The 27,922-nt window shown below is 37.4% G+C and overlaps 1 protein-coding gene across 26 annotated transcripts in view; it reads left to right on the plus strand.

Annotated features, from left to right (window-relative positions):
- SNAP91 (synaptosome associated protein 91) overlaps positions 1 to 27,922 on the plus strand; it is a 139,902-nt gene that overhangs the window by 105,716 nt on the left and 6,264 nt on the right. For 7 of the 26 annotated variants that reach the window (XM_028108074.2, XM_088024288.1, XM_088024289.1 and 4 more), the window contains 8 exons: positions 97 to 174; positions 345 to 416; positions 856 to 939; positions 2,199 to 2,282; positions 10,379 to 10,513; positions 12,376 to 12,525; positions 16,449 to 16,479; positions 17,383 to 17,494. In XM_028108074.2, coding sequence (XP_027963875.1) covers positions 97 to 174; positions 345 to 416; positions 856 to 939; positions 2,199 to 2,282; positions 10,379 to 10,513; positions 12,376 to 12,525; positions 16,449 to 16,479; positions 17,383 to 17,494 — 746 coding nt within the window. Of the gene's footprint in view, positions 1 to 96; positions 175 to 344; positions 417 to 855; positions 940 to 2,198; positions 2,283 to 10,378; positions 10,514 to 12,375; positions 12,526 to 16,448; positions 16,480 to 17,382; positions 17,495 to 17,877; positions 17,902 to 27,922 lie in introns of all 26 variants that reach the window. The other 19 variants (XM_088024290.1, XM_088024291.1, XM_088024297.1 and 16 more) reach the window with 12 other exon arrangements.

The raw sequence follows: 27,922 nt of genomic DNA on the forward strand, positions 1-27,922 counted from the left end.
CGGAATTCTCCCCCGTGCTGATGTACAACTGGGAGGTGATGCTGTGTCAGGCTGGTCTGTCCAGTAGAGTAAAGGCATGTGTGTTCTTGGTCTTAGATTTGTTTGAGGCCCCTCCGGAAGTCGCTGCAGCGCCTAAGCCAGATGCTGCTCCTAGCATAGACCTGTTTGGTACAGGTAAAACCAAAGCCACCCCTTTTTTTTTGAACATTAGTTCCCCCCCCTCCAATGTTTTGATGACTGAACTCTTGATGCTCCCCTGTGATAATGCATTTGTTAAATACTGAACTTTGATTTCCGCTTTCTACTTACCTCTGCTTGGTTTTGGTTTGTTTCACTTTGGGAAGACGCTTTCTCCTCTCCACCACAAGGGGCCTCTCCTGTGCCTGAGAGTTCTCTCACTGCTGACCTCTTATCCGGTGAGTGCTTCTGCCAAGGCCAAGCCTTCTGAGATGTCTGGTGGGGGTTGTGTGTGCAGAGGCGGACACGAAGACGTGCAGGTTTGTCTGGAGTTCTTTTAAACTCAAAATTCACTTGGAAAAGAAAAAAAAACAATCTCATTTTGGCCCATCACTAACTGATGAGGTTCATAATTTCCAACCTAATGCTGGTGAAAAGAGACAACTTCCCCCCCTGCCCCACGCTAAAACCTCTGAGTTCAAGAAGTCAAATGTTATTTTCTTTGGGAGAGTGTATATTTTTAAATCCATTTGCTTTGTCTTAACTGTTAAGACTGTCTGCGATCTTACTGCCCGCTGTTAAACACGAAATCCCAGGAAGCCATCTGTCAAGGCTCATGCATGGCTTTATTTTCCCTTGGGTGACGTGCGATTTTTCCTGTTGTGTGCTTCACTGCAGTGGATGCATTTGCAGTACCGTCTCCTGCAACCACTGCCTCTCCAGCAAAGGTGGATTCTTCAGGCGTGATAGACCTTTTTGGGGGTGCGTACCTCTCCTCCTTCAACATGTAAACAGTCTTTATTTTTTTCCTCCCTCAGAACAGTTTCTACATCTTCTCTTTTATATTCCATCATTCTTTCTTTTGACTCTGAAGTTATTTCCATCTCTTAACTGTAAACTGAAGTTTTTAAGATCTTTCCCATTGCTTTGCCATCATCATCTTCATCCTCATCAGTTCATCACAATTTTCAATGCATGGCCTAACAGAACCAGATCATTTTTCATTCAAAGTCTTTGTGTTTTTAACTTTCTGTGCATCCTAATGTAGAATCAGCTGGTTGGAATTTCCTTCTACTGTTCTTCCTTGGTGAACCTGATCTGTTGGCTAAATCGGCATTTCTAAGTTCTTAAAAGCAATATAAACGTTAACTAGATAATTCAGAATTGAAAACAAGCCAGTCGAAACTGAAAACATAAGCTGTACAGCCGTACATTATTCTGTAGGGTTTATTGAGCTTAATGTTTTAAAATCTTTCCAGACGACTAGAAGATGTTTCACTGGTTTAAATGTATTTTCCTCTTACTTTATATGTTATCTGAAGGCAGGGAGATGTACTGAATTAACTCTTGCACTACTCATTAGGGTGATGCATTTAAAGTCATTTAGTAGCAGTAAATTTATAGGGAAAAGTACAGGTTTGAAGTGATTTCTTCATGAACATCCACAAATGTGCGTGCCACAGGCTAAAATGCCATTCTTAGCAAGTTAAACCACACTGAGTACCTTACCTACTGTACGTGGAAGCATCATGGTATGTGCCATGAGGGGTACAATGGTGTCACAGTCTCTGACTCAAAACTTGTGGCAAATAAACACTGAACTCTGATAAATGGGTACAAGTGGAGCTGTTGCTGCTGCTTGAATTAAGTCTGTTAATTTTTTTTTCTAACTTTAATAGAGTTCTAAATGGGAAAATTCCATTGTAATTGCCTTCAGGCAAAATTTTTTAAACCTTGGTCCTATTTTAAGAGATGTCAGGATTTAGTCCAAAACTTTTATTTTTTAAAAAAGAATTGTCTTACAAAGGGGTGTTAATCTGAAATATTCTAGAACTCTTTTTTGAGAGAATAAACTGGTCAGAGCATAATTCAGCTCACTCAATCATTTCAGTTATCCCACAGGTGACAAGCTCACCACACAGTGTCATGTCTATGCATTTCTTGGCAAAACACTTAATTTACTTACTGTACTTACTGTTTACATTCTTTTACTTTTTTGCTGCACAATGGATAATGGGTAGATGCATTTGGAAGTAGTGCTTCTGAACCCCAACCTGCACCTCAGGCTGCTTCTAGTTCTTCAGCGTCGGCAGACCTACTAGCTGGTAATTAAATTAAAATAAAATGGTATTTTGTGGAAGTTAAGTTTGGCTATATCTTTATAAGTCATATATGTAAATTTCACAGTGCATGTTTTCTTTCCCTTTTGAGACATAAAATTGAAAAACAAGACACTGTCTGATAGAAGGTTACTTCCTAGGATTTTATTAAATGAGTATTAAAGTCATAGTCGTATACAAGTCACCCCTGTGGTTCCTTGGATGCTCCTAAATGCCTTACTTTTGGTTAGCCATTTCTTTTTGTTTACTAAAAAAGTAATGTGCTTATGTAGCGAATTTTATCTTGTATTGCCTGTGCCCATTTTTTAAGGAATTTCTGTGGAAAGATACCATTATGTTTGACAATTGATTCTGTAGCATGAATCACTCTAGGAGAAACTGTCAGATTTCTACTGGGGTTGAAGTTGCTGCTACCTGTGCCACTTTTTAACTAGTTTTGGGGTTTGTTGTGCTTTTTGTGTTTTGGGGGGGGTTTTTTGGTTTTTGGTTTTTATTTTGTTTGTTTTTTTTAATCTGAAAACCTCTAGAGAGAGATCCCAGTTCAACAAGGACATAGTGTGGTGTAGTCTGGTACAAGATGCCTAGGATTATTGCTTATTGCCAGGATGGGATAGATAAAATAAAAGGGAACATTTCAAAGACTCAAAGGTAGTAAAAGTCAACTATCAGTCTTCCCTGGAGGCTGGGCAAAGAGTGCTTGATGATAGCCGGATTGAGAAATTACTGTTTTTACAGGCAAAGCATTTGCCATTTGCAAGACCACAGTTGTACGTTTTCAGGCTCAGGTTATCAGTCAAACTCACAAGACACTGCTGGCTTACCTCACCCTGACTTTACTGAGAAGGGGACGCAGCAGGAAGTGCGGCGGTGGCCTCACAGAGTCCTCAGATACTCAGATGCAGCTTCCAGTGCCCCTCCCTAGTCCACAAGGGATGCATTTTGGTTATAAGGTTGGCAGGGGACTGATGAGAGTGTGGGTCACGTCGGCACAAGGAAGTTGCCATGTTTGGAGTCTCACAGTTTAAATTTCCTGCTTTTCATGTTACCCTTGAAAGAATTAGCGGCCGGGTCTTATTTTTTCATGTAATGAACGGTCCTGGCCAGCTACGGCAGGCACAGAACATTCATTCCTGGATTAGTAATGCATGATAGCCTCACAAAAGGACACTTGTCACCTTTCAGTAGTGTAGGAAGTTTGGTATGAGGTCCAGTCTTCTCTCAAGAGGCCGGCAAGGGTAAGCACAGCCCAGCCGCTACCCTCCCCTTCCATCGGTCATTCAGACTGGCTGTTTGGCTGTCTTTTTTTTGAAGATTTTATTTATTTATTTGACACAGAGAGAGAGCACAAGCAGAGGGAAGCGGCAGGCAGAGGGAGAAGCAGGATCCCCACTGAGCAGGGAGCCCAACTCGAGGCTCGATCCCAGGACCCTGGAATCATAACCTGAGCCGAAGGCAGACGCTTAGCCAACAGAGCCACCCAGGCGCCACTGGCCATCTTTCTTAGGGGCAACAGCGGTTCGTCTGTGTCTGTCCTCTCCTCTCCAGACTACCCTGGCTAAATATGACACTCCTGGTTGTTGAATCCACTTCATACCGGTGACTGCCAGCTGGTATTTTCCTGAACGGTGAAGAACCAGGGTTCCACTGTAATGTCGCTGTGGACTTTGGAAGCTGCAAATACGATAAGAGGCAGGGCACTTAACACAAAACACAGTTGGTTATTTGGAGAAAAAATACTAGCTTGCCTGGCTTTTCTCCTGGCCTGGGTGTTCTTCATCGCGGCTTCAAATTGATCACAGAAACCTTCAGGCTCTTACAAAACCAATAACCTTAATTCAGGTTTTCAAGATTCAGCAATAGGTTTTTAACAAGCCACAGAAATAGCATAGTTTTAAATGGCTATTTGGGGGAAATGACCTTGTCAATTTCAAAATGAGATTACTGATTATAAGCCTTTGGCTTTGCAGTTATAATTAAGGTTGAGATGGCATATGAAATCAAATGTTCTGGCTTTTTGCAGAGTTCTAAGAAGTCTCTCTTTCTCTCTGGGTTACACAGACCCCAAAGAGGGGTTGTAAGCCTATCAGACACAGCCTGGAAGGAGCCTGGTCCACCATGTTGAGCATTTCCAGGGCTGCAAACCTCCCTGTGCTTCCAGGGCTGAAACCTCAGATCCTGTGTTTCCAAAACAGCCAAAAACAGTGGAAGTAGGTGCAGAGAGGCCCATCAAAGCCTGTGGGAAAAGACAATGTTCCCTTCCAATTCAAAGTCAGAAGTCAGTGGCAGAGCCAAGAGATTTGCTCCTGGGGGTGAGATAGGGTCTAAAACACATCTGGAACAAACAGGAAGAGTTTTGTCACCTACTGCCAAGTGCAACATCGGGGACCTGAGCCTCAGCTGCACAGCTTTGAGGTCCAAACAGGGAAGTACACAAAAAGTATAGGTTAGAACACTTCACCAAAAGCAAGCTTAAAATTGCTCAATTGTGTTGTCCATCCTGAAATCTTAGTAAAATGGGAGAGAAAAGGAGAAAATTAGTGATGAAAGTGACCTTGTCATTTACATAGGTTTTACTGACTGTACACTTCCCATTTTTTCCACCACATCATCTTGTGACTTTTTTAGTGATGGGAAAGTATTTTGTGCACCTTTTCTTCTTTCTCTGTTTTTTTTTAATTTAAATAAATTAATTTTAATATAAGTAGGAGTGAATGGGTTTAATGTCTAGCTTGCTTTACAGACAATTTTTATAATTTGTACGTATCTGAGTCTGATTTACATGGCACGAGGCCAACTATTCTTTTACCTTATATCCTGATATAAGAGATTTTAAATTCTAATTTCTCTAGGTCTTAATTATTTGGGCTAGTTTTCATACTTCTCTCTGTTCTGCTTATAGAAGAATATTTCTCATCCTTGTTTAGGTAACAAAACAGCAAGAATCCATGTTCTCACTGAAGAATATCACGGAATATTAATATAATCTTATACTGTGAGCTAGAAGCAACTTTCCTAGCCAGAAAATCCTGCTAATGTACACAGTATAAAGTCCCAGTCACATTTATATATTTAATCTAGCTGACAGTGGCTATTTCATACATTTCTGTTGAATGAATATCAATGGTAGAACAAATATTTGGTGCACTGTGCTATGGTAATTTGCAATGAAGCTTAACGTGTCTTATACTTTTGTGTGTATCTATGGGGAGAGAACAGTTAAGTCCACAAGCTGTTGAAATAAAGAGGAAGTTGTTTTTTTGTTTTTTTTAAGATAAATGAGCCCAATCATAGATAAAAAGGAAGTCCACAAATATCAGGTTCAAAGTAGGAATTTGAACTGAAAAAGAGAGAGAGAGAAAGTTATATTCTGTGAGTCTTTAAAGTCTTCTGTTATTGGCTTTTAGTAATAAGACTATTTTGTGGGAGAATAAAAAGGAAAAATAATACACATACACAGTAATGGAAAGTATAGACTCTCTATAAGTAATGTTGGTTGCTGAACAGGGGCTCTTGTTCCTCAAATTTTTTTTGAGGGAATAAATTTACATATATGTAACAAGGGAAATATGATAAATTGATTTTTAGAGGTTTTTCAACCAAAAATTAAGAATCATCTCAAAATTGGGGAAGAAAGCTTTGTCAAAATTGGTATAATTTAACTAGAAAACAAAGACTAAATGGATAGTCTTTTAAATTGGGCATATATCTCATAAAAACTGGTTATTCTTCTTTATTCAAATTTACTTCTAGAACTGTCAAATAATACCAATTCCAGAATTGAACTGTGTATGAAATATCATCTTAATCATCTTCTACCCCTTGAGTAAAAATTTCACATTCTGTTTGGTGTACCCAAAGTGGTGAAACTAGAGAATATTCTAGAAAAGACATCTGTTTTGGCTAATGAGAACAGACTCAAAGAATAATTCTCTCCAAGTCTTTGAGATTATTGGTAGGATACAGATATTCTCCATATCTCAAGTGAAGTCTGACTAGAAACTTGAAAGTTAAGTTTGTGTCAAATAAAAGGAAATACTATTTCATACAGTGAAGAATAAAGCTCTCAAACTTCTCTTCAGGTACACCAGCTAAAAACTTAGATGTTTGAAATATATAGATTACTGGATGACAGATGTAAAAATGGATTATTAAGGGAGATTAGATGTATTAGGCCTAACTTCTGAGGTTGACATCAAACAGGAAAACCATGTTCTTCAATAATAGACACAATTCTGGGGTGACTGCACCATAGGTTTTTACTAGTATAGGAATGTGCCACATCCTATCTTTAATTCCAAAGGCAGGGAATAATATGGGCCAGTCTCATGAGGCCCTTTGTAGTTTTGCATTCTCTGTTAACCAAATGACACAGGTGACTTTTTAGCAGAGCCACAGAGGTCTTTGAACTAATTTAAAATATAAAAATGATCAGTGTGGAGTTAATAACTAATAATATCCACTGAATGGGAAGATCTACAGAGAACCAATTCTTTCATACTCTGGGGTGGGGGGAGCAGTTTGAAATGTGTCAGACAAAAGGGTATTAGTTCTAGAAATATTGACTATCTCAGATTGATCTTAGTAAATGGAATGTATTAACAGCGGATTATATTACAGAGCAACTGAGATGACATCATCTTTTACATAATAGAACGAATCTGAGTGTGGAGGTGGTATGTGTGGGAGTGTGTTTATCTACCAGTAGTTTTAAAATTTCACCTTCCTGACCCAAGTGGTATGTTATATCAACTATGACTGTCAGTTTTGATATGTCTGTTAATAGAACTTCCTTAAGTGTGTCGGCTGTTACCTTTAGGAAGATAGATTCATAAGACTACCTGTGACAAAAGGCAGTGTATCTGTAGATGGTTGAGCACTTGAAGGGAGATGGCGATTTAGTTACAGTGTGAGACAGTCCAAATATGCCTGTAGGATATCCGGAAGCCTACTGATTGTTACCTTCAATTCCATAGAACATCTTCCTTAATATAATTTAGAACCATATAGAAAGAAAGAAAGTAGTGGTTTGGGTTTTCGTATTACTTACCTCTATTCCAGGACTCTAAAACTTTTCACTTAACAGGAGGAGTTTACCTTATTAATGTCTATAATTTTCTTATTTAACCCTTCATTCAGAGTATAGCAATAGGTTTTTTTTCTTTAAGACAATCAGTTGGTTATTTTATATCACTTACAGCTTTTTAATTAGTCTAGATTTGTGAGGGAGGCACCTACTTCATAAGAACTGAGTATAATGGGAAAAAGTCATCTTTCTAGATCTCTGTCAGTTTATAAGCCTGCAGGAAGAGTACAACTCTGGAGTCATTCCCGGCTATGGAAAAGAGGCCATGCAGTATTGTGGTGAAAAACGCAAGCTCTGGAAGATTGCTGTGTGGAATCCTCGCTCTCATTTGCCATCATTTGACCTTGGGCAGATTATTTAACTTCTCTAGCCTCAGCGTTTTCATCTGTAAAACTTCACAGAGTTGTGAGGATTAAATGAGCTAATATATGTTTTGGTTTGAACAATATAAACCTGCTGTTTTTGTGGGACCAAAATGGTCAAATATTAGCAATCCATATGGTTCATAAGGTTCAACCTAAAAAAAAATGCTTAGAATTGTGACCCTGGTGCTACGTGGTGAGCCTCATGCCAGTGTTGGCTTTACCCTTCACTTTCTTAGAGAAGTCACTAATTTTTTTTCATTATTCACCTATGGACATGATCTACTTATCTTATGAAACTCAGTAGTACTAAGCAGATGAGCCTTGTGTAAATGCCTGTTTTTCTATCACTGAATCCTGGGTGGATATGTTACCCTCCCTTTGCATCGCATCCCTTTTTCCAGTCATGGAAAGATAGGATTGAATCAGATGATCGGAAGGCTTTTTCCAACACTAATATGCTGTGATTCTAGAATAAATTGTCTCTTCTTGGTCAATTTTTAAGAAACTGAGAGTAAAGAACAGTTGTCTCCACATTCACCTATAACAAAGAGAACCACACCATAGAAAAATTGCCTAAATTAACTACAGCCATATTCCAACTTGAGGTGTGGGATGTTTCCCAAAAGTCAGCTTTAACACAGCCATCAATCTCCCTAAAACCAAACAATCCTATCCACAGAAATACTTCTAGCCCATTTTTGCTTCATAATATTAGTTCTTAAAGATCTGGAGAATGTCTTTTCTTCAGTTAGGAAAGTTACATAATGCCTATGTCACTAAAATACTAAAATCACTTCAGGGTAGCCACTGTGAACTTTAAAGACCATCCTCTATTAGGTAACTTTTCCAGATTGCATTTTTTTTCATACATATACAAGAAAAGCCTAAACTTGTGTCATTATCAGTGTCTGGGAGCAACATGACTTGAACATTATTGCCTGCTTTAGAAAACAGTAGCTGGAGAATTTCAGTGGAAGTCATTTTCAGGCTTATAAATGAGTTCTATAGAATAAGGATTTTTTTTTAAGCATTCTTTATGTTTTTGCAAGCAGTTTGTGAACAAGAAGATGTGGCTAGATTAGAAAGGAATATTTATACCCAAACTGAATATAGAAAAGACTTCTGGAAGTAACAAATTTTTTGGTAATAGAACATCTTCTACTATCTTACTGAGAAATTGCTGCCTTCACTGGTTGCGTGTTTTATACAGGAACAGTACAGAGTGAGCTTTGCTTCTGCTTCTATCTGTCGTTTGAGAGAAATTATTTGCTTCCAGCCTTCAGAAGGTAAATAATTTGAAGCCTGGTTACTTTACAATGGCATTTGATTTCTCCCCACCTTTTATATTTAGAAGTATCTTTATTCAGTAAATATTAATTCAGTGTTTTAGGCATTGTGCTGAATATTAGTTAAAAACAGGAGAAGACACAGTTCCTGACACCAAAAAGCCATCCCTGGAGCAGAGGCTGGGGATGGAAATAAGGACGTGTGATGGGAATGGGATGGAGATGTGTATCAGATGCGGAGGACACAAGAGCAGAGCATGTAACTCACACATATATGCAGTGGGAGGGGCAGGCAGAGCTGTGGCTAATAGCAGTGGGTGACAGTTTCAGTCCAAGAGGCCCTCCTGGAGTGGGCATCTGACTCCCCGTGATGGTGTTAGGGATGCAACCTAGTTTCCAGGCAGGGGAACAGAGACAGAAGAACTTGATTGCTATACAAAGGAATCTGTATTATATGAATCTGAAAGTTACGGAGAGCCAGTGAAGGACGTTAGAGAAGTAACTTTGCCAACGTTTTCTACTCAGATCACTCGAGCTGCACGGCATAGACTAGATCGGAGGAAGTCCAGACTAGATGCAGGAAGCCCCTCTGGGTAGATGTTTATAAATCCTGAGAACTGATCTGGGGGAGCCCACATTTAGCAGGAGCAGCAATGGGACTAGAACATGTATGAAAGTTACTAAGGAGGATTTGGTGGCAAAGTGCATGCATATTTTTCTGATTTGTATTTTATTATTATACTGAGCCAATGTGTACAACTAAGCATTTTCTAGCTATCCAGTATTGTGCTTTGAAGAAACAAAATTTTGATATAATGAAATTATCTCAATTTTAACCCTAGTGAGACTTTTTAGCTTTACGTAGCTAGGTCCATTGTAATAATAGACTTGGTTGCCACAGGTTCTCTTAACAAAAGTATATATTCTTAAGTGCTATCTTGTTTCTAATGAACTTCGATCCCATTAAGGCATGACAAAACTGGCCGTTCCCAGAGGGGAGGTGGGGGAGGGATGTGAAATAGCTGATGGGGATTAAAGAGTATTTATCATGATGAGCACTGAGTCATGTATGGAGTTGTTGATTCACTACTGTACACCTGAAACACTAGTGTAACACTGAATGTTGTACTTGATTTTAAAAACTAAATGAAAATCTTTTTAAAATACATGACAGATACCAAGGCACATGACAAACTTTTAAAAAACTAACTTTCCAGTTTTACTGACTTCTCATCTATCTACATGCATTCAGTCCCTCCTCAGTCTCCTATAATTCGTCCTGTTTTCCTGACCTTTACCTACCTTTAGTTGTTTCTGCTTATATTTCTGGAACTGTGTTTTTCCCAGGATTTGGGGCTTCTTTTATGGCCCCTTCTCCATCACCAGTGACTCCAGCTCAGAATAACCTGCTACAGCCCAACTTTGAGGCAGCTTTTGGAACAACACCTTCAACTTCGAGCAGCAGCTCCTTTGATCCATCAGGTGAGGCAGTGATTTTCAAATGTTCTTTTCATTTTTTCTGATTGTGCAATAGCCCACCTAAGGTTAGTATGGTATCAGGAAGCTTACAAGCAGATATTGAGTGGTGACCTGGTTTTAAAACTTTAGTAAGTCTCTTATTCTGTATTTTAAGTAAATATTTTCAGTACATTTTGGAAGATTTAAGGATAACCTGTAATCCTTTTCTGTGTTTCTGTTTTAATTTTTAGCAGAAATCTAACACCACACACACCATCTGTTTGCATGAGCTTCCATGCACATCGTTTAGAGGTGGTTAAGGGAAAACAAACACTTTATGCAGTATCTGAATGTGTGGACACTCCCACTGCTATTGCTTACACCCTCTGAAGCTTGCATGGCCCTCGGTTTTATGAAGTTGGGACACAAGTAGTATTCTTTGCCTGCCTTTAATCTTTCATCCTGCTGTCATTTTGTTTGTATTCTCTTCCATTCTACTCTTCCCATGCTGGGTCCTTACTACAAATTTTCAATTGGTGAGTTTTTGGCAATTAAATGTGTTTCAGAAAACACCCTAAATATATCCCCCGCCTGACAATTTGGTTGCTTCTATTGCCAGTGCTGTCTTTTTCCAATTTAGAATTATTGTACAGTAGTGTTGACGATAAATGTTCAAAATTTTTTAATGAAAATTAACCACAAAAATTTTGACGAGGATAAGATATTAACACCAATTAATGCAAATCCTCTGAGTCTGTATTTTGAATGGTCTTTCTGTATTCTAGGAACTAAGCAAGTTGGTAATTGGTTATATAGTGATCAGGAACCATCAATAACAGCATGATTCCCAATAGTTAAAAGAGTTTTCCCTTTAAACATTCCTTTAAAGTTAGAACCAAAATTGACTGCTAATAATGAAGGGGGGGTCAAAATTTTTACTTCTAAAATATGGTCAACTGTTTTTCAGATACTTATTACTACATCCAGCCCATTAGATCAGGTTTTATTCCAACACTGACTTCATAGGAAACCAGGAGGTCCAGCCTTCTTTTCTCATTTAAGAATTGTTTTTAAAGATAAGCATTATAGAGAAAAAAGATAAGCATTGTAGGATCTGAGAATAAATTACTTGGGCTTTGCTGTAAATTACTACCATTTTCAATAGAAAGTATTTCGGCGATTGTTTTTAAATATATATTTTTTTAAGATTTTATTTCTTTGACAGAGAGAGACACAGCGAGAGAGGGGACACAAGCAGGGGGAGTGGGAGAGGGGGAAGCAGGCTTCCCGCCGAGCAGGGAGCCCGATGCGGGGCTCGATCCCAGGACCCCGGGATCATGACCTGACCTGAAGGCAGACGCTTAACGACTGAGCCACCCAGGCGCCCCTCGGCGATTGTTTTTAATAAGCGTATCAGTGGCTACCACTTACTGACTGCCTGTATAGAGCAAGCATTATAATAAAGACATATATATTATCTAATTTAATCTTCACAACAAAACCATGTGGTAGTAGTACCCTCCCCATTTATACAGATAGAAAACTAAACCTCAGGTGGTAACTTTCTCAAAGTCACATAGCTAGTGAGGCATGCAACTAAATTTGAGCCTAATTCCAACCCCAAAAATCTGTGCTCTTTCCTGTACATTACACAGATTTTTTTTCCATCTTTGTTTACTAGTATTTCTGTACTTTATGAGTAGACATAGGTAGAAATGTTCTTCTTGGTGTTATAGTCATAAAAAAGTATGGATTACATACTATCTCTTTTGTAAGATTGTATATTTACTTGTTTTATCGTTTTTCAGAAGATAATTTCCCTTTAATTTTGCATATGGCCTTTTTTTTCCCCCAGTCATTCTGAACCTGGTCTATTTGATTTCCAGTGTTTGATGGTCTAGGTGATCTACTGATGCCAACCATGGCACCAGCCGGGCAGCCTGCACCCATTTCAATGGTACCCCCCAGTCCAGCTATGGCAGCAAGCAAAGCCCTTGGGAGTGACCTTGACTCATCTCTTGCCAGCTTAGTAGGCAGTGAGTAATACAGTTTTTGTTTTGATTTGTTTTCTACTGCATCATATGCGATTTTTTTTCTCTATGTCTTTATATGTATTTTTTTCTGGATTCACTTGTGGGTGAGTATATCAAGGAGTGGACAGAAATTCTTAGTGCCTTACCCAGTACAGTTCCTTGGAAGATGAACAGTTGCTGTGCCATTGTCTCACAAGCTGTCCCCACGCCATTTTTAATCTAAATTACTACAGGTATAATTAGCATATGAAAGTGTGAAACCAAGTGCATTATGTATAGTAAGTACTTAATTTTTCATTTCATTTGGAAATAAGAACATAGAGTAACTTAAATATTGACAATTGAGCATCCATGTGAATTTTTTTTAAAGATTTTATTTATTTATTTATTTGACAGAGAGAGACACAGCGAGAGAGGGAACATAAGCAGGGGGAGTGGGAGAGGGAGAAGCAGGCTTCCCGCTGAGCAGGGAGCCTGATTCAGGGCTTGATCCCAGGAAGGCAGACGCTTAACCGACTGAACCACCCAGGTGCCCCCATCCATGTGAACTTAAGTTACTCACTGAACAAGTATTTATTGAGTACCAAGCACTCTTCCAGGTTCTAAAGATAAATCATCAAACAAAATAGGTATAAATTTCTGTTCTTAGGGTACTCAGCAAGGGGAGAGACAAACAAACATTTTCAAATAAATTCTATAGTATGTTAGGTCATATAAGCACTATGGAGAAGAAACAGACCAGGCAAGGAGGAATTGGGAATGCTGCAGAGTGGGAGGTAGAGTAGGTCTCACTGAGAAGGTACAATTTGAGCCAAGATTTGAAGATAAACGGATGAGCCACATGGATATCTGAAGGAGAATATTTGCAGGCAAAGGAGACAGCCAGTGCAAAGGCACTGGGGCAGAAAACTGCCTGGCATGTTCAAGGAAGAACAAGAAGACCAGAGACTGGAGATGGGCAAGTGAAGGAGAGAGTCCTAGGACATGAGGGCAGCTGGTATAAAGATTGACCTTTTCTTTTTAACTCTGAATTTGATTCTTCATTAAGGTGAATGGGTTCACCATTGCAGATACCTTTCACTTTTCTCAAGGCTTTAGAAGGTCCTTGATACAGACTTTTTTTCCTGTGAATTATCCAGTGGACATACTTTTGCTTCCCATTCATTGTTCCTTGTCTGGGCATCCATGAAAATGCTTTGATGACACCCATGGAGAGGTTATTTGAGTATTTGTTCCTACTTTAAAATTTCATCTCACTGAAGGATGGTTGCCAGTGGTAACTGCTTTTGCTGGCACTCCAATGTATCATCCAGATTCTCCTTTAGAAATAAAGGATTTATACCTCTAACTGCTGAGAGTGCATTTTTTATTGCAAATGGTAGCAAGAGAGAATATTTCTGAGTAATTAAATTGCTATGTGTCCTGATTATAGTAATGATTACATGAATTCATGTATTTATCAAAATTTATAGAAATGTAACAACTCACCTCCCCCCCAAGAAAACACTGATTTTCACTATAGGTAAACATTTTTTTAATGAAAGTATCTTCTGGGGCGCCTGGGTGGCTCAGTCAGTTAAGTGTCTGATTCTTGATTTCAGTTCAGGTCATGATCTCAGGGTTGTGGGATCAAGCCTCACGTCACTTAGGATTCTTTCTCTCCCTCTCTCTCCCCTCCCCAGCCCTCCCTCTTGTGCTCTCTCTCTCTCTCTAAGATAATAATAATAAATAAAATAATAATTAAAATACCTTCCAAAACTGAAAAAAAATTATCTACATACTCCCTACCAATATTCTAGTTTGCTTTTTTACAGAAATTGACAAGCTGAACCTAAAATTCATATGGAAATGCAAGGAGGTCAGAAGAGCCAAACACTCTAAATAAAAAAGCATAACCTTGGAAGACTCACACTTCATGATTTGAAAACTTACTACAAAGCTATAGTCATTAAGTGGTACTGCTGCATAAGATAGGCATATACCCCAATGGAATAGAATGACAGTCTAGAAATAAACTTATATATCTGTGCTCAATTGATTATCAACAAAAGTGCCACGACAGTTCAACGGGAAAAGAGTTGTCTTTTCGACAAATGGTGCTGGGTCAGCTGGATATCCACATGCAAAAGGATAGAGTTAGCTATCTTGCCTACTCTAAAATAATTAATTCACAGTAGATGAGAACTAAATGTAGGAGCTAAAACTATAAAACTCTAGGAAGAAAATGTATTAGTAAATAAATCTTCATGACCTTGGATTGGATAATGTTCTTGATATGACACCAAAAGCACAAGCAACAATTGATAAAAATGGATAAATGGAACTACGTTAAAATTAAAAACTTCTATGATACAAATGACACTATCCAGAAAGTGAAAACTAACCCACAGAATGGGAGAAGGTATTTGTAGAACATATATCTGATAAGGAACTTATACCCAGAATGAAGAACTCTTACAACTCAATAATGAAAAGACAAATAACCCAATTTTAAAATGGTCAAATGATTTAAATAGGCATTTCTCCAAAGAATATAGACATGTGGCCAATATGCACATGAAAAGAGGCTCCACACCGGTCATCTGGGAAATGCATATCAAAACTGCATGACATACCACTTCTCACCCATGCAGATGGCTATAATTAGGAAAGACAATAACTAGTGTTGATGAGAATGTGGAGAAAAATGAAACTCTCTAACATGGCTGGTGAAAATGTAACTGTGGAAAGCAGTTTGGCAGTTTCTCCAAAGGTGAAACAGACTTACCTGTAGGCAGAGAGTACTGCACATAAGTAGCCTAGAAAGCTCTTCCACCACACCTCTGCTCAACTTTGCTCAAATCTCGCCTTCTCCATGAGGCTTCCCTGAGCACCCCATTTAATGCTGCCTGCCCCTCACCCTCGTCCTACCTGACCAGATCCCTCGTACCCTACCCTTCCTTTGCTTTTTCCCATGGGCTTTCCTATCACCTTCTAGGGACCTATGTAATTTATTATTTTATTGTTTTATCATCTATCTCACCCTATTAGAATGCAAATTTCTCCAGGGTTGGGATCTTCATTTTCCTCACTAATATATCCCAAGTGCTTAGAACAGTGCCTGGCATTTGTAGAGGTATTTGCTGAAGTAATACATAAACTGAGATTAGAGTAGAATGAATAAGCCAGTTCTGGGGTCCCCAACACAACTTCACTCAGAGATTTGCTAGGACTCACAGGACCCAGCACCTGGTTGTACTCACAGCTAAGATTTATTATAGCAGCATAATAAGGACACGCAGCTGGATCATCAGGGAAAAAGACACGGCAGAGCTTGGATGAATCCACCTACCGACTTCCTTATGCTCTCCCCTTCCCGTGAGGGGAAAAGCATAAGAAAATGTGGCAACATGCCTGATGTTCCTGCCCGTGGAAGCCCTGTAGAGATTCCACACCCAGGGGTTTTGTTGGATGCTGATCATGCAGCTCCTCTGTGCCTAACATGTCCCAAAGTCTCAGTCTCGCAGAAGGAAAGCAGGTGTTCAGCACGAACCACATTGTTTGTACAAACAGTTTAGTCACAGTAAGCCACCGTTATCATTAGGAAAAGTATTCTCTCAGGATAGAGAACAGTTTACTAAGCTAGGTCCCAGATGCCAGGCACATAGGCCTTTCTAAGAGAATAGTCTCCAGCCTGCTATGTTTATTCTTTCCTAGACACCAGTTGCCATTAAATTGTGATCCTTAAGTATAACGTGAAGTAAAAGAAAATGTTAGATTTCTGAACATGTTTCCTAACATAGTTTCTCCTTTGTAAAATTGAATACAGTCATTCTTAGGCAAAATATGGACTTTTTCTAGACCTCTGACTCTTTGATCTTTTAAATGTCATATCATTTAAGCTGAGTATAGAGGTTTAAATTCTGTTTTCTTTTATCCTTTTATAGATCTTGGAATTTCTGGTACCACATCCAAAAAGTAAGTGTTTTTGAAGTTATCTGGCTTTTTTGTGACAATGTATTTGTATTTGAGACTATTAAATTCATTGGAGCAATAACTCACTCTCAGGCTAGGTAATTTCAAAATTCGTTTTTATTACATTCTGGATTTTTGTTTTTGTTGTTATTCTACTAGAACTTCCAGACTCTTGGCTCTGCAATGAAAAAGGACAATCTATTTTAGTCTCCAAGATTACCACTAAGTTAGGCTAGAAATACTTGGGAATTATGGTTTGAGTGCTTTAATAGCTTTAAATTCTAGAAGCTTTAAATTCTAGAATCATTACACTATTCCTAGCTAACATTGGTTTAAAAAGTCTCTCATGAAGGATCAATTTTAAGGAGCATAGTAAGAATAATAAACAATTTGCCTTTTCTTTAAATGCACTTTTCAACATTTCTAAAATGGGGATGTATTTTACAATAGATGTATCTTACAATTCACTGTAAGGCAGGTTATAGTCATGATATAGTTGTGTGAAACCTTCTGATGAGCCCTCTCAGATCTAGAAGTACCATCATGTATGAAACAAAATATAGGTATTTGAGAGAGTACAGGTATATAGTTTTTATAATACATTTATTTGGAATTTTTTATAACCAGTGAGGAATTCAGTTGAATTTTGTGACACATTTTTCTATTGGAAGTGATAGGAAATTCCTGTTACCACTGAGATGTAAACTCTAAATGATTTTTTTTTATCAAATGCTTTTATGCTTTCTTAAGTATAATATGATAAGACTCCTTTATAATTTTTAACCTGTTCTCTCAATAACTCAGACTGCTTCTAACCCCAAATTAAAGCATCTAATGAGCCACACACACTCTTTTCTGATTAGTGTCTTTTAATACTTTTGTGTATTTTTGCCCGCTTGATTTTAGGGGAGATCTTCAGTGGAATGCAGGAGAGAAAAAGTTGACTGGTGGAGCCAACTGGCAGCCGAAAGTAGCCCCCGCAACCTGGTCAGCAGGCGTCCCACCAAGTGCACCTTTGGTACGTAGCCACCTGAGGCCAGGGTGGTGCTGACATTTTGCCACTTTCCTGGTGTATAGGGCCGAGTGCACTTTGTTTAATTTTGCTACTGACATTTTATTTTTTCACCCACATGGAAGGAACCTAAGCCATAAGCAATATTTACCAAAATGCAACTTGCATTAACTTTCTATTTAATAAAGATTGTGACCTATTTTTTATTTTCATTATTTCAAAATAGTGTTTAAGCTTCTTTAGCTATCAGTTCTATATTTACACGATTATGGAAACAACTTTTCAAAAGTCTTGAACATCATTGATCATTATCTATATTTTTATCTGCTTTCTTGCCCAAGTTACGTGATTGTCTTAATAAGTAAGGAAAAATGTTTTTTTCTTACCAGAAAGATGGGGCAGTTTTCTATTGTGTAAGTGGACTTTCATTTTAAAACCCTATTAATTCTGCTCGCCATTTTTTTAAATTGAAACTACCAACACCATCTTTTCTATAACATGTAAATAGATTTCATTTTTGTGTATTAAATCTCGATTAATATCATCATTCATTCTGGAAAGAGCATCTCACTGGAATTCATTATTTTGTGAGATTTGAAACCACAAAAAAGACATTTCCAGGGTAGGAAAATTTACTGTTTTCCTGTGTATGCCCCATTTTTAGCAAAAACAATGCTAGTCACTGTTTCCCAAGCTTATTTGTAATTTCACCTTGGCTTACTCCCTGCACTTAACTCACACTATTCTCTAAGGCTTTCTTGATGCCATCTCTCCTTGTTGCCTGAATTAATTCCTAACTATCACCACCAACCCCAGCCAAACACATGGAAGAAAATTAATATAAATTAGAATATAAACACTTTAGATGCCATTAAAAGTAATCATGCTCCACAAATTAAATACTTGAATTTTAGAATTTAAAATGTTTTCTTTTAAATAACTTGATAAATAGTAATGTTTTATATATAAACAGTTTTATTACAGTTTAATAAATAAAAATAAGTTTAAACCAATTGGAAAAAGACCTTTTAAACTAAAATTTACCACTAAACAATACTGATAGTATTAATCGAATTACAATTTATACCATAGTTTCTATAAGAAAAAACATTCTGCGCTCAGTATTGAGTTTTCAAAACCTCTAGTCTCCTTACCTAACCCCATGGTTGTTAGTTAGAATGAAGGAAATTTAAGGACTAATATTCTCTGCCTTTGGTGAGCTCAAAGTCTGAAAGATCTTAATTTTAAGGCATAATTTCTAACAAATAACAATGAAAAAATTGCCTATTGTATCTAGGTACTTATCTCTTTAAATATTTCTTTGGATTATCTTAAAACAGTGTTTAAGATGATCATGTTTGGCTATAAAATAAGGAGTTCCGTTTTAATTTTACAAAGGATACTTAGTAAAAAACTATATATCTCTTAAACTGACCTATGCCTAGGACGACCATATAATTTATTGGCCAAACCAGGACTCATTTTGAGGGTGAAAGGAGCATAATTGTTACTCTGGACCTCAAGTGTTTAGCTGTAGCTGGTGGCCCAGAGAAATGCCGAGACCATAAGCAGATAGTTCTCTGTCTTAGGGGGCTGCACTGCGTTCTCAGAAACAGAAACATTGAGAGCTACTATCTTGTTGGGGATAGAGGGAAAGAGAGTTAATAAATGTAAATAGAATCCCTAAAGAAAGAAAGGGCTTCTTTAGAACTGATCTTATAAATCTCTGAATACCACATATTGACATCAAATCTCACAATTTATATTATCATTACCAAATTAAAGGAACTAATTTTCCTATTCTCTTCTATGCAAACTTAGAGAGGCACCATGTGTTCTGAGAAGTTTATACTTTAGTGGTGTCATCCTTATCAGCAGGATAATCTTTTCATTGCTTTTTTTTTTAAGATTTTTTTTTTATTTATTTGAGAGAGAGAGAATGAGAGATAGCACGAGAGGGAAGAGGGTCAGAGGGAGAAGCAGACTCCCCGCTGAGCAGGGAGCCCGATGCGGGACTCAATCCTGGGACTCCAGGATCATGACCCGAGCTGAAGGCAGTCGCTTAACCAACTGAGCCACCCAGGCGCTCCTTTTAATTGGTTTTTAACAGGTTGATTTCAGAACAGTCATGGTGATAGGTGCTAACAGAATCTAAGGTAGACTGGAGGAAAGGCTGGTGAGAATATGGGTATTTGGCAGATCAAATGTAGGCTTAAAACAAAAAGTGGTTGAGAGCCTGAATTGAAGGTGGAAAGGAAGACAAAAAAGAAAATTTCAGGTAGAATCCACACTACTGGTGATCATTGTGAATGAAGCCAGAAGGCAGTGGTTGTCCAGGTTTCCTTATGGGGCAGTTCACTAAGCAATGAGGCCATTTAACCAGGAAGCAGACAAAGGAGAACTACTTTAAAAATAGTATTCAGGGACCCCTGGGTGGCTCAGTTCATTAAGCATACAACTCTTGATTTTGGCTCACATCATGATATCAGGATCATAAGATGGAGCCCCACATTGGCCTCTGCACTGGGTGTGGAGCCTGCTTAAGATTCCCTCCTCGCTCTTCCCCTCCTCTTTCTCTCTCTCAAAAAAAAAAAAAAAAAATATGATTAAGTTGGAGAGCTTACTTGGTCAACACATTTCCTGAGATCAAGACTGTAACCATACAAGGTTGGGAATTTATCAGATATTTAACAGCTGTTTTGCTTCTTCAGGACAGCAAGGCCACTAATTATCTGATTGGCAGGCACCATCACTGAGAATGAGATTAATATTCTCATTGTTTTTAAAACTCCAAAACTCCTTATTTTTATTTATGAAGCAGAAGGCTTTAAGTTGTTTGTAATTAAACTCGAGAGGAACAGACATTATGCTTTAGCATAAAGTATCCACAACAGCTGTGGAAAGAAACTAGAACAACAGAAATAATTTATCAGGAGGGCAGAGTTAACATGTAGTTCTGTTTCTTTTGTTTATTTTCCTTGACATTTTAGACAACAATATAAAGGCGGTCAAATGCAGAGTTATTTTATCTTTGTTAAGATAAAGTCTTAGATGCAGTCTATGTAAATTCACTGCCCTTTATCCCATTTACTGCAAAGCTCTTCTTTAACAAAGCTCTGGCTTTGCTTTTACTTCGAGAAATTATTCTGGCTTAATTCTGTAAGAAGGCCTCTGGCTTCTTCCCTCCAGCCAGTTCTTTCATAAAAGGTCTCTTCTACTTTCCTATTCCTTAAAATATGTTTGAGTCTTCTTTTCTAAGAATATTCAAGAAAAAGAAGAGAGATGACTGACATAAGACTTTGCCTCAGAAGCAGCAAAGCAGTGTTTCCATATTTCCTGGTAATCTGTAGACCTCTCCTTTCAAATAGGAGATGAAAGGGCAGATGTGAGGATGAGCATCCTTCTGCTGCCTTTTAGTTTGTCCTGATAGACAAGAGCTGAGGTTACTCTTCCCAGTTTCTTTCAAATTTCCCTCAGTTGCTGTTTGGAGGTGCAGCTATAGAATTTGTCAGCACAGAACTCAAGTTAGATCTAAAAATTGTTAACAGGACTTGAACCCTTGAAATATGTCTGCTGGCAGGGCTCAGTTGTCATGGCCATCAAGGACCCTGTGTTTCCACGGCTACTTCTTCCTGTTTTCCAGTGCACAACAGACCTCTTAAGTTTTCATCAGACAAACTGGGAAGATACTTGAAATTCAGAAATATATGCATTTGGCAAGAGACCACAGAATCCACAATTTTTTCCCTAAAAACAACATTTTCATATGCCTACAGAAGAAACATTCAGTTGAACATTGAAAAAGAAAACAAAAAAAAATTAGGATAAATAATATTTGGGGAGTAAATTATTAAGAGTTAATCTATTTGGGCAAAATAGCAAACTTAGGCTATCTTTAAAATATTTGACCCATTTATTTGCTCAGGAATTTCTACAAGTTCATTTCATTTTGATAACTAGTAAAAACCTTTTTTCTTTCATATCCTGAAGTTCTAATGATAACAATTCTGGTAAATAATACAGTTATCACTGTATGATACAATCCTGGTAAATGATAGGATTCTGGGTCTGGTGAATAGTCTACCACCTAACCTATTGAAATGATGAGTAAAGAGTGAATCTGAAAATATAAGACCTGTAGCATAGGGGAGGAAAAATAACTTGCCCTCTAACTTTCTGAATTCTTGGCTGAGACTCCTATAATGAAAGACAGGTTAGCAAGAGAAAAACAGTTTATTAATATGTATACCTCATATATATATATATGTATATGTATATGTATATGTATATATATGTACGTATGTATGTATAGGGGAGCTACCCAGGAAAACATGAGTAACTCCACAAGGTAGCCTAAGCCACTGACTTCAGCACCATCTTCAGCTGAAGACAAAAGCAAGCAAGCTGTTCAGTGGCCAGGAGGGGGAAATTACCAGGAAAAGCAGGGTAATCGAAAGGTAAGATTTGTTTTGTAGATTTCAGGCAGTGTCTTCTCCATTGATAAGATCCTCTTGTGATTTAGTCAACCTTCTCTTCCTGCTACAGCGGGAGAGATCCTTACAAACGGAAATTTCCAGAGATTTCCTTTGTAATATAAATGTCCCTTACAGAAGTTTAACTTCTACTCTGTTTTCAGAACTTCTCCTGCATCTGCTGTTTCTCAAAATAATATTATGTCAAAGAGGCGTACTTAGGGATGGCATATTCTGCTACCCTTCAATATGTTCTCTTTTTTTTATTTTTTGAGATAAAATTTACATAAACACTAAATTCGCCATCTTCACAATTTTAAAGTGTACAGTTTAGTGATTTTCAGTACATCTGCAATGTTGTAAAACCATCACTATTATTTAATTCCAGAGTATCTCCATCACCCCAGAAAGAAACACAGTCCCTTTTCAGTTTCCTCCTCTCCCTATACCCTGGCACTGAATAACTTACTCTGTTCCTATAGATTTGTCTATTCTGGGTATTCAATATCAACAGACTCCTGTAATATGGAGGGTTTTGTGCCTGGCTTCTTTCACTTAGCACAGTGTTTTCAAGGTTATCCATGCTGTAGCATGTATCAGTACTTCATTCCTTTTTATGGCTGAGTAATCCATGGTTTTATCCAAAGAAGATATACCACTTCATCAACTGATGGGCATTTGTGTTGTTTCCACTTTTTGGCTATTATGAAAAATACTTCTATTATTTGTATAGAAGTTTGTGTGTGAGTATATGTCCTCAGTTGTCTTGGGCATATACCTAGGAATGGAATTGTTGGCTCATGAGTAACCCTCTGTTGAGCTTTTTGAGGAACTGCCAAACCTTCCCACAGCAGCCAATTCATTTTACATACCCACCAGCAATATGTAAGATATCATTTGTGGTTGTGATATGCATTTCCCTAATGACAAATGATGTTGACCATTTTTTCATGTGCTTCTTGGCCATTAGTATATCTTTTTTTTTTTTTTTGAGAAATGTCTTCATATCCTTTGCCCATTTTATGTTTGGGTTGTCTTTTTATTGTTGAGTTCTAAGAGATCTTTATGTACTCTGGATACTAGATACTTATTAAATACATGATTTGCAAATATTTTCTCGCATTCTATGAGTTGTCTTTTTATTTTCTTGATAGTGTCGTTTGATAAATTTGATAAACTTTGATAAACTCCAGCTTATCTATTTCTGTTTTTGTTGCTTGGTGCTCTTGGTGTCATATTTAAGAAACCATTGCCTAATCCAAGGTCTTGAAGATTTACACTTATGTTTCCTTCCAAGAGTTGTATAGTTTTATCTCTTACATTAGCTCTTTCACTATTTTAGACTCATTTTCATATGTGGTGTGACATAGGGGTCCAAATTTATTATTTTGCATGTGGAAATCCAGTTTTCCCAAAACCATTTATTAAAAAACTATTCTTATTGGTCTTGGCATCCTTGTCAAAAATCAGTTGACCATAGGTGTATGGATTTATTTCCAGACTCTTTATTCTGTTGTACTGATTTATATGTCTGTCCTTATGCCAGACATTGTTTTGATGTAGCTTTGTAGTAAATTTTGAATGCAGGAAGTGTAAGTCCTCCAAATTTGTTCTTCTTTTTCAAGATTGTTTTGGCTATTCTGGATCTCTTGCATTTCCATATAAACTTTAGGTTCCAGTTGTCCATTTTTCCAAAAGAAGATGAAATTTTAATAGGGATTGTACTACATCTATAAAGCAATTAGGAAATATTGCCATCTTAATAATAAGTTTTCTAATCCTTGGACACAGGATGTCTATCTAAGTTTTGGATGTCAGCAGTGCTTTAACAAATTGTTTAACAATATCTCAACAAGTCTTGCCCTTTTTTTGTTTATTTTTTTTTTTAGTAATCTCTATGCCCAACATGGGGCTTGAACCCACAAATCTGACATCACTCTTCCAACTCAGCCAGCCAGGTGCCCCAAGTCTTATATTTTTTTTCTTAATTTTATTTCTAAGTATTTTACTTATAGTGCTACTGTAAATGAATTGTTATTGTATTTTTTGATTGTTCTTTTATTCTGTTAATATGTATTACATTGAGCAAACTTTACATTTCCGGGATAAATCTCACTTGGTCATGGTATATAATGCTTTTAATATGCTTCTGGATTTGGTATGCTAGTATTTTGTCAAGAATTTTTGCATCAGGGTTCATAAAGGATATTGGTCTGTAGTCTTCTTCTAATGTCCTTGTCTGGCTTTGGTATCAGGGCAATACTGGCATCAAAGAATAATTAGAAAGTGTTCTCCCACTTTTTTTTTTCTTTTTTTGTATGCTTGAGAAGGATTGATATTAATTCTTCATTATACACTTAATAGGATTCACCAGTGAAGCCATCAGGTTCTGGGCTTTTCTGTGGTGGAAGGTTTTTATTGTTGACTATATTGCCTATGCTGTACTTTTCTTATAACTAGAAGTTTGTACCTCCTGACCCCCTTCATCTATTTTGCTCATCCCTGCCCACCTCCCTTCTGGCAACTACCAGTTATTCACATGTAAGAATCTGTGTTTTTGTTTGTTCATTTGGTTTGGTTTTTAGATTTCATATTTAAGAGAAATCATGTGGTATTTGTCTTTCTCTGATTTATTTCACTTAGCAGATACCCTTTAAGTCCATCCATGTTGTCACAGAGGGCAAGATCTTTCTTCTTTATGGATGTATAATATTCTATTTCATAAGTATTCCACATCTTCTTTATCCATTCATCTCTTGATGGATGCTTAGGTTGTTTCCATATCTTGGCTATTGTAAATAATACTGTAATAAACATAGGGGTGCGTGTATCTTTTTGAATTCATGTTTTCATTTTCTTTGGATAAATAGTAGTGGAATCACTGGATCATATGATATTTCTACTTTTAATTTTCTGAGGAACCTACATACTGTTTTCCACAGTGACTGCACTCATTTACATTCCCACCAACAGCACATGAGGGTTCCCCTTTCTCCACACCCTCACCAACACTTGTTATCTCTTGTCTTTTTTATATTAGCCATTCTGACAGGTGTGAGGTGAGATCTCATTACAGTTTTAATTTGCATTTTCCTGATGGTAAGTGGTGTTGAGCGTCTTTTTGTGTGTCTGTTCACTGTCTATAGGTCTTCTTTGGAAAAATGTCTATTCAGGTCCTCTGCCCATTTTTTAATCAGATTGGTTTTTTTGGTGTTGAGTTGTGTAAGTTCTTTCTATATTTTGAGTATTAATCCCTTATTGGATATGTTATTTGCAAATATCTTCTCTCACTCACTAGGTTGCTTTTTGTTTTGTTGATTTTGATTTTTTTTTTTTTTTGGTGTGGTCTCAAGTTTATTTTTACTTTTGTTTCTCTTGCCTGAAGAGACATATCCATAAATATGTTCCTAAGGCCAATATCCAAGAGATTGCTGCTTATGCTTTCTTTTAGGAGTTTTATCGTCTCAGGTCTCACATTTAGGTCTTTAATCCATTCGAGTTTATTTTTGTGAATGATATATGACAGTGGTCCAGTTTCATTCTTTTGCATGTAGCTGTCCAGTTTTCACAACACCATTTATTAAAAACACTGTCTTTTCCCCATTGTATATTCTTGCCTCCTTTGTAATAGATTAATTTCTGGTTTATTTCTGGGCTCTCTGTTCTGTTCCATTGATCTGCGTATCTCTGTATCTGTTTTTGTGTCAGTGCAATACTGTTTTGATTACTGTAGCTTTGTAGTGTATCTTGAAATCTGGAATTATGGTACCTCCAGTCTTGTTCTTATTTCTCAAGATTGCTTTGCCTATTTGATGTCTTTTGTAGTTCCATACAAATTTTAGTATGATTTGTTCTAGTTCTGTGAAAAATACTATTAGTTTTTTATAAGAATTGCATTGAATCTGTAGATGGCTTTAAGTATTATGGACATTTTAATAATATTAATCCTTCCAATCCATGAGCAAGGTCTATCTTTCCATGTGTTTATATCTTCTTCAATTTCTTTCATCAATGTCTTACTGTTTTCAGAGAATAGATCTTTCACTTCCTTGATTAAATTTATTCCCAGATATTTTCTTCTTTCTGGTGCAACTGTTTTCTTAATTTCTCTTTCTGATACTTCATTATTAGTTTAGGGAAATGCAACAGATCTGTGTATTGAGTTTGTATGCTGTGACTTTACTGAATTCATTTATCAGTTCTAATGTGTTTTGGTGGGGTCTTTAGGGTTTTCTCTGTATAGTATCATATTTTCTACAAATGCTAAGTGTTTTGTTTCTCTCTTACCAATCTGAACACCTTTTATTTCTTTTTATTGTCTGGTTGCTGCAGCTAGGATGTTCAGTACTATGTTGAATAAAAGTGATCAGAGTGGACATCCTTTTCTTGCTCCTGATCTTAGAGAAAAAGCCTTCAGTTTTTCACCATTTAGTATGATGTTAGCTGTAGGTTTTTCATATATGGTCTTTATTGTATATTTTATATATATGCATGTATGTATACTATATATGTATGTATGTATATTATGTATATTCCCTCTAAACTTACTTTGTTGAGAGTTTTTATCAACAGGTACTATATTTTATCAAATGCTTTTTCTACAGCTATTGAAATTATCATATGGTTTAGGGCTTTTTTGATTACTGATGGAAGTTTTTTGATTACTGATACAGTTTTTTTCTTTACATCTATTTAGATTTTTTTTTAATTTTATTTATTTATTTGAGAGAGAGAGAATGGGAGATAGAGAGCACGAGAGGGAAGAGGGTCAGAGGGAGAAGCAGACTCCCTGCTGAGCAGGGAGCCCAATGTGGGACTCGATCCCGGGACTCCAGGACCATGACCTGAGCCGAAGGCAGTCGCTTAACCAGCTGAGCCACCCAGGCGCCCCTCTATTTAGATTTTTTATGACTTATTCAATCAGTTTTTGTTGTTTGTCTCTACTCCCATATTTATTAGTTCCTTCTTCTGCTTACCTTGGGTTTAGTTTGTTTCCTTTTTTCTAGTACCTCAATGTAGAAGTTTAGGTTATTGATTTGAGATCTTTCTCCTGCATATGGGCTATATGTTCTTGTTTCTTTGTATGCCTTAGAATATTTTTGTTGAAACCTAGACATTTTGAATATTATAATGTGGCAACTCTAGAGATCAGATTCTACCCCTTCTCCACAGGTTTGTTGTGGTTACTTTTTTTGTAGTTGTTGTTTGTGTTTTTGTTGAGTGACCATTCTGAACTAATTCTGTAGTCTCTGTTCTTTATTATGTGTGACCATTAAGGTCTCTGCTCCTTTAGCTAAGTGGTCAGCTAATGATTAGATAACTACTCCTGAAATTCCTTGAACCAGAATATCTCCCAGTCTTTGTAGAGGGGCTTCGAGTTGTGTTGAGGCATGTCTTCAGAGTCAACCAGGCGGTTTGCCACTCTGCCTTAGCGATCACCATCACATACTGCTTGCTCAAAGCCTCAGGGTCAGCTAGAGGCCTTCTCATGTCTTTCCTGAGCATGCACATGCATGTGCATGAACTTCTGAATTCCCAGGAGTATGTCTGAGCTTTTTAAACTCTTAATCCCCCAAACATCTCCTTCTCCAGACTTTCCTCCAAGCTTTTTGTTTAGTCTACTATTTGCCCTGTTATCCATTGCTTCAGACAGCAACAACTGAGACATTTGCCTGTAAACGTTTTCCACAAGTGGCTTCAGGTAACAACTTTAGCACTAGGTGCTTTCCCAGTTTGGTGAGACAAAGACAAGCCTTTTGGGCCAGTCTTTCCAGGGAGCCACCCAGACAAGACAAAATAAAGAATTCAATATATTCTGCTCCCTCTGGTACTATTACTAAGAATGTAAGCTGTTATTTTCAAGACTACAGCTGAGCTGGAGAACAGTGGATGACACTAGGGTAAGTTAAGATGCCACAAAGCTCACTATTCTTGCCAAGATCCAGCTGATTTCCTTGAGTAA

Source organism: Eumetopias jubatus, unplaced genomic scaffold (assembly GCF_037043125.1).
Source record: "Eumetopias jubatus isolate StellerSeaLion01/CBP00866 unplaced genomic scaffold, mEumJub1_p1.0 scaffold_6, whole genome shotgun sequence".
Classification (NCBI taxonomy): domain Eukaryota; kingdom Metazoa; phylum Chordata; class Mammalia; order Carnivora; family Otariidae; genus Eumetopias; species Eumetopias jubatus.